Genomic DNA, 7,308 nt, shown 5'->3' with positions numbered 1-7,308 from the left:
TCGTGATCAGGTTAACTATCCGCCACCTCGACTGGCTGCACCGAGCATGCATGAACCACACCTCGACACCGTCGCCGAGCTCCACCCCCACCTCTAAACCGTCACCGAGCACCACATCGGTTGCGGCGTTCCACACAGTTTTTTCTATACCCACCACTGGCGGTGCGATCGACATGTTTTTTGCCGATAAAAATGATTTAAAGATCATTTTTATTGACTTATAAATGCAATATCAAACTATGATATAAAGCATGATGATCAACATCCGGCCTTTGCATGGAAAAGATATACACATTCAAACACCAACAGTCTAACGAAACACGATGAAACATATATAACAACATAACCGTAACAGTAAAGTCATATACGACCGATGCTATGTCTATGTCGAAGGAGTTGGTGGATCAATCCGGAGATTATGCTGCCCCCCATGTTGGTTAAAAACATCCCTGCTACCCGCTTCAACCGCATACACATCTCGGTGAATATCGGTTGGTTCTCCGTTTGTTGTAGCGTACACCACATACGAAGCAAGTGCGTACAACGAAGATTAACATGCAAATTAGAAGATTTCTTGCAATTAAAAATGAATTCATTCCTGCATAGCCAGAGCGGCGATGGTAAGACATTTGCTCCCACCTTTATTAGTTATTGAACATATTTGGAACATCATCCAACCAGTGAACAAAGATATTGACAACACTTGTGGGCGGGTACAAATTGGAGGATGACTGGCTACACAGAACACGCTAACTTGCACCGAAAATAAGGTGTTTCACTTACTTGTCGTGAGTACGAAAGCTACACTTCTTACTTCCTTACAAGTTTTGACAGACGAGATTGTCTGCGGCTAGCACAACTTCCCTTCCAAGATACCACACAAACATTTTAATTTCCATAGAATCTTTGACTTCAAAATCTTCTTCTTTATTATCCACTGAGACCTCTGAATGCGTGAGTGCATGATACATAGAGTCGACTATAAAAGACCCCGATTTAGTGAGATTCCAGCAAAATACATCCCGTTTTTTGTGTAATGTTAATCGAATCCAGTCAGAATAAAAGATTTTGCCATGACATAAGATTGGGGCCAATTAAATCCTGCCTAAAAGAAATATCCGACGTGAATGAACTATGCACCTGTGCCAGGGTATCATTCTTATTGCGAACAATGAGGTACAAAGCTGGATATTGTTCTCGGAGAGTGGCATTGGCTAGCCACCTGTCCTCTCAAAAAGAATCTCTGGCCACCACTGACATGTTTGGGAATAATACGGGCGGCCACTGCCGCGGCCCCATGATACGAATACAACTGTAATAAGTATACAATGTGTACAAATTCAGATGATCTAGTTATCTATTAATCCTTATCATGCCCTAACCTACAAAGGAGTATGGACCGATCTTGACCATCGACTTGTTTATGGGGTGTACCGAAGCATAAGTTTAATCATGATACACATGTGGTAAGCAATCCAAAGTATTAAAAAAATCATATGTTTGGTGGGCCTCGATCCACTTACTATGCAACTCTTTTTTTGCATACCGGTTGATGTCTCGGCCCAACAAAATCATAAGTGTGATCATGATACACATGCATAGCTTTTCTTTTCACTCCTGATATTTGTGACACTTCTAACACAACACATGTGATGACCCACTATATAAAGAGGTCCAACATTTTTTCAAGTAGGGTGTAGGACTAAACTTTAGCACCGCCACTTGCATTTTACTCATGGCTGATTTGAGATTTCAGAAATTGCTAATGGGCCATTAGCATTGTAGCGAGCAAAATTGCTCAAACGTAGCATGCCTTCTGGATACGTTATAGCGACGCTATAACGCCGAAATAGCGCGCTACTTTTTCATGGATTTTCTTTTAGATAAAAGGACCAAGCCCATCTTTGATTGAATGCTAGAATAATTTTTTTGGGCTACCAGCTTACAATACAGAATAAAGTTTGTGACAAAAGCATCACTGAAAACATCACCTCCAGCTACCTATGCCATTCACCAATGTTCAGACCAAATGATAGATCATTTCTTTTGTTTCTGCCCTTTTATTGGCGACATGCATTACAGGTGAGAGAATCAGGCTGCATTTCGTTTGGAAGGTCCACACAATTACTGCAGCTTGGTATATTACCTTGTGATCCATATATGGTTAGAGGAATGGCATAAGGAATTCTAGATTATTTGTCTGGTTGAACAACGAATGAAGAACCGGAAGTTTGGAGTTTGAGTGGTTCTCTGAAAATTGCATTCATCGTGTGGAGCATTTCCTTGGGCGAGGAAAATCCATCGGTCTGAGAGTAGAACAAGTGACTTGTCCTACAAAACCTCCAGAACATCTCCTTGCATGGCCTCGGAACAACACGGTCTTCTCTAACGACCACCCTTAGTAGGTCTTTCCGACACGTGGCTATTGACTCTTGTATCACCTCTTGAGCAGCTTCAATGGACATGGAACCTCCACTGTGAAGAACAAGCAGTGAGATGATGTTCAGTTTTCCATCACTGGACTCCCTCTGCAACAAGTAGATTATTTGTCAGGGACTACCTGATGTTAAGATCAATCTTCTAGGCTCATTGCTATACATTAATATTTTGTTAAAAAAGGAACGAAAATACCTCGAAGCTTCGGGTATCATTCAGGAGACGGCCACAGGTGCCCTTTAGTCTAACCAACTCATTGTATTCTGGGCTTTTGATAATGTACTCTTTGAGGCTTTGTTGGACAAAATACAGCGAGGTGAGCATAATGGGGCCCATTGCATATGAAGTAGCCCCTTCTGTCATGTATTCCTCAACTGTTGGCACATATTGATTCCGTTGCCATTCTGCCTCGGTTGCCACAGATCTCAAGTAATGTAGCCACTGCAGATGAATACACTTTTTAATATACGATTTTTCTTAATTTTTTTTATGTAGCTGATCACAGCTGCCACGTGGTAGTTATCAACTCAGAGCTCAATGTAATGTATCTCAGGACATGAAGATCACACAAGGAACTCACTGTTTCAACCAGGTGCTTTGTTATATCACACTTTTGCACAGCAGAAGCCATTTCTCCAATCTGGTTAACTGTAGTATAGAAAGCAGAAAATACTACTTCTACTTGCTCAGAGTAGAACTCAACTTGGTGATGTTGATCCCACCTAAGACAACCATTGGCAAAACAGGGAGGATGATTCATTAGCAAAGCATAACTAAACTTTGTGACTGCTTCAGAAAGTGTAGACAAAGAAATCAAGTTCAAGAATTATACTTCTCTATTAATGCTATGAGGTTTTCTTGTTCTTCTTTTGATGCTCCAACATCAAAGAAGTCATCAGCAACAACTACGAGTGCAATAGTTTTCGCACATGTAATACGTGCATCAGAGAGTTCGTGAGTGGATATGGTGGCCGCAGCAGAGAGATAACAATTTATCAGAGTCCCCTTGCGTAGAAATTTTAGCTGATCCAGCCTGTTTTCTTTCTCCCAACTGGCAGCACAAAAACCAATTTGAATAATCTGTGTAAAAATCATTAAATCAAGTGTGAAAATGATGGTCAAATTACCTCTCGATGTGACCGAGTTCATCCTGATATATAGATTGAGAGAAACTGAAATCTTCAACCGCAAAGTCTAGAAGATCTTCATTGACATGAGACGGCCTGATTCATAGAAGTATTATCATTTTGTTGTAACATATATTGACATGGTATCACAAACAATTCTATTTTAGAAAAAGAAAGCCTTACACATTTTTTGTCTTTAACTGTGTAAAAACCCTAGAATCAAAATGTTCAATGTTAGTCTTATGGTCTAGCGGTTCCACTGTTGCATAAAATGGAAACTTAAGAGTATATTCCACCTGAAATTACAAAAGAACAAAATTAAATTAAATTGAAATTCCAAACGAAATGGGGATTTTAAATTTCATAGACTTGCCTCTCCGAAAATTGGCATTCTATCTGTCCCATCACAGCACAACTTCTCTGTCAATAAACGGCCTGACCAGTTACTTATGTTCTCCAGGATCAATTCATTTTCTGACAAGCATACTTTTGAAGCCTTATATAACTCTAATAAAGATTTTGTATCATTTAAATATCCTTCAAGTGAGCTATGGAAAGTGGAGGCTTCAGCAACATGGGACAACTCGTCTGTGCAAGAATAATTTTTAATTATACCGAGTTAAATCAAGGCCAAGTGAGAAAGTTATTTGGGCTAAGAATTTCGATCAAAGTATCTACCTGACGAAACATCATATCCATTCATCCGTAAAAGGCGAAACGCCATTGCACATGTTTCTACATCTAGCATTATTTCGTCATCTCTCTGTAACCAGGAACTGCAAAGTGAATACTGTCAAGTTTATATACTATACTAGGAACAAATACCAAGTATTTTGTTCGGATTATTACATGTATGCCTTATCCAGGATGCTGTTTATTTCACTGGAAAAATGCCGAGATATTCCAATCTTTTTGAGCGCATCCACCATTGAGAGCTGATAATATATATTCTGTGGGTACACTGTTGGTACTGTAAATGTATAATAGCATTAAATATATAGTCAGACTGTGCACCCTTGGAGATGCTTCACAAAGAAAATTAGGCAAACACACACCTGCACTGCCATAAATATTGACAATGGAATCGAGGTATTGGAGAGCTTTATCATCGTAGCGGTGGACTAATGCAGCAGCAGTTGCGGCAGGAGAGTTGAACAAGGACCCATTCTTTCTCTGGAAGTTCATAACTTCATTGCAGTCCAGCAGGCTTACTAACCCTTCTTGTGCAACATAGGCCAAATATGCTTCTTTCCCACAAGATTTCTCCCCAGCCAGTCTAATTAAATTGAGTGTAAATATGTTACCAAGTTAGAGCAAAATAACATATAATCGATGCTCTAGCACCTTTCCTGTCAAATTTGTTTCGCACATTATGATACTAATTGTCATGGCAGCATTTTCTCATTACATACCTTGTCAGCTCCATCTCACGGAGGTGAAGTATCCCACTGATATCATTTTCTTTGACTGGAAATTCCAGACCCATCCCGATAGCATGGTTAAGCATACCAGGGAAAATTAGACTGAAGCCTATAGGGGGAACAATCTGTTCATCCATTACCGTGGAGATGTTTTTTCCAATAAATTCTAGTCCTGCGAGTATCATTTGATACGTGTCAAGACCTTTCAAAGCAGCAAGTGAAAATACGAGTATTAAATAATGCAAGGTAAATGAATCTGTATATCTATACATACCTCTCCTTATGTGGTCGGAGCCAACGTTCCATTTCTTAAGTGCAATGATACATGCCAATGTGGATAAGAGAATATCTTTGTTGGGTAATAAGCCAAATTCGTTGATACCCCAATAACCACTACAGTGTTGATTTTGCAATATCCATTCAACGCACTGAGGAAAGCATGGAGCCTGCGGAGCGGAGTCCGGCAATGGCACCATAGCCACCCATGCCGTGTCATACGCAGATGGTGACAGTTCAGGTTTTTTCAGATGCTTCCGTATTCTAGCATCCCGTTCCTAATTTATATTCATAACAGTGACATGAATTCATCATGAGACGAACTTAAAGCATTTAGTCGAAAGAAGGGTTATGAGAGCGATGTTTCATACCACATTGCGCAGGCCTATATTTTCTCCTGCTAATATCGCCTCCACACATGCTGTTGGATAGAAGGAGAGTATATATGTTCAGAAATGTAAATATCAAGTAGCAATCTCAGGTTTGAGAGAGTCCAAATTGGAGGCATTTTTTTTTTTGGGTAACATAGAAGAGTTACATTTTAGGAGGAACCAGTGTACCCCTTCCACGAAAAAAAAAACAACTAACCGGCAAGGCTATGGACTCAAACTGCTTACCAGAAGAAGGCGTACGTGGTTCAGTGGAAGGACGCCTGAAGGCCTGCTCGGCCGAGCAGACGAAGCTGACGCGAGGAGGCGTTCTTGTTCCATGACGGCGCACCTGCAACCCACACTTTGGCACTAACGAGAGAGCGGTCGCGAGGAGGATGGACTGGTGATGAGGCCCAGACTGAAGGAGGCGGAAAGAGGCACCAGCTTGTGTCGGAGTCGCCATGGGAAATGGGGCGATCACCTCATGCAATGGGCTCAGGTTTCACGTGTATGAAATGTAGAATTCCCAGTGATCAGGATGCGAGCAGAGAGACCGCCGGAAGACTATATATAAAGACGTATTTGATTCTTCCAGACTATTTATTATTTTTCTTTCATCGTAATGTGCTAGGCATCCTGCGATTTTCCTTCAACAAACAGTGATGTTGCACCAACCTTGTCATATATATATATATATATATATATATATATATATATATATATATATATATATATATATATAGGACCTGCCATTGTCATAGGACCTGTCATTGTTATTTCTGCCTCGGACAAGTAACACGTGGTGATATGGAAAATCTTGCACCCAGTTCTGCATTCTTCTACGCATTCTCTTTGGCATCTCAGGTCTGCGTGCACGTGCTGCAAGTGGAAGCTAGATTACTATTTTATTTTTATTTTTGAAAAGGAGGATGACCCCGGGCATCTGCATCTGGGCGATGCATACAATCATTTTATGAATTGTTCAGAAAGATCTTACAAAGTAATATATCAGTAAGTTTAAAACCACTGTCTCGATAACTTCTGTCGGTACTCCTATCCAACTGATGAAGGGGTGCCTATAGTCTGAGCAGAATACCAACCAAACTTCGCACCAAAGCCTAACATCTAAAACCGGAGGCCTCAACCAAGCCACATTTTCGGGTCTGGGGCACAGACCGGTTTGGCACACTCTCAGGGACTGCCGGTGCCATCTTCCATCGATCTACCTTCAGAGCAGTTACCGATGCATCAACCTTCCCAGACATACCGCCGATTCCACCACGACGCCAAACAACGCCGTCCTCATGCGCGAGTCCATCAACCCAAATCGAACAACCCGAGTCCACTGCGCCACGACGCCTAGATCCGCCATCCTTGATGCGGAGGATGAAACATCGCTCCACCTCAGCCCTTCCAGCCAGCACCCGACAAGCTAGATGGTATTGCTTTAGCTGGGAGTAATCTTGTGTGAGGCAGAGCAGCCGTTGAACCGCGACCTGGAGGTAGCGACCGGAAGCACGGTCTCGGCCTTTTTTTCTTTTTGCCGGCGGCCACTCCCATCTATCCCTGGACCCGAATGCCATGCACGTGCGTGCATGCACCTGCTGTCAAAGTAAAGCACTGAGCTTTGAATGGGACCGTCGAATCGGAATGAAGAAAAGTGCATGCACTCACATG

General features: G+C 41.6%; 1 protein-coding gene across 1 annotated transcript; it reads right to left on the bottom strand.

Moving 5' to 3' along the window:
- Window positions 1-2,192: 2,192 nt before the first annotated feature.
- LOC123055484 (9-beta-pimara-7,15-diene synthase, chloroplastic) lies at window positions 2,193-6,094 on the bottom strand. The gene is made up of 14 exons (XM_044479487.1): window positions 5,893-6,094; window positions 5,632-5,681; window positions 5,259-5,538; window positions 4,976-5,156; window positions 4,619-4,839; window positions 4,413-4,533; window positions 4,242-4,339; window positions 3,937-4,151; window positions 3,747-3,859; window positions 3,564-3,659; window positions 3,269-3,487; window positions 3,017-3,158; window positions 2,632-2,877; window positions 2,193-2,528 (listed from the first exon to the last, which is right to left on the bottom strand). Exons 1-14 carry the CDS (start codon window positions 6,092-6,094, stop codon window positions 2,193-2,195), a joined length of 2,520 nt encoding a protein of 839 aa, XP_044335422.1.
- Between the last annotated feature and the right edge of the window lie 1,214 nt (window positions 6,095-7,308).

The sequence above is a fragment of the Triticum aestivum genome, chromosome 2D, assembly GCF_018294505.1.
Source record: "Triticum aestivum cultivar Chinese Spring chromosome 2D, IWGSC CS RefSeq v2.1, whole genome shotgun sequence".
In the NCBI taxonomy this organism is placed as follows: domain Eukaryota; kingdom Viridiplantae; phylum Streptophyta; class Magnoliopsida; order Poales; family Poaceae; genus Triticum; species Triticum aestivum.
Note: the sequence above shows the minus strand (reverse complement) of the source record. Positions and strands in the feature narration are given on the sequence as shown.

What these genes read in the sequence shown, in the direction of transcription:
- LOC123055484 (XM_044479487.1), bottom strand. Translation starts at nt 6,094, where the DNA reads ATGGCGACTCCGACACAAGCTGGTGCCTCTTTCCGCCTCCTTCAGTCT. An exon ending in GAACTCGGTCACATCGAGAG is followed by an intron (nt 3,488 to 3,563) that starts GTAATTTGACCA and finishes TTGTGCTGCCAG; the next exon opens with TTGGGAGAAAGAAAACAGGC. An exon ending in CTCATAGCATTAATAGAGAA is followed by an intron (nt 3,159 to 3,268) that starts GTATAATTCTTG and finishes TGGTTGTCTTAG; the next exon opens with GTGGGATCAACATCACCAAG.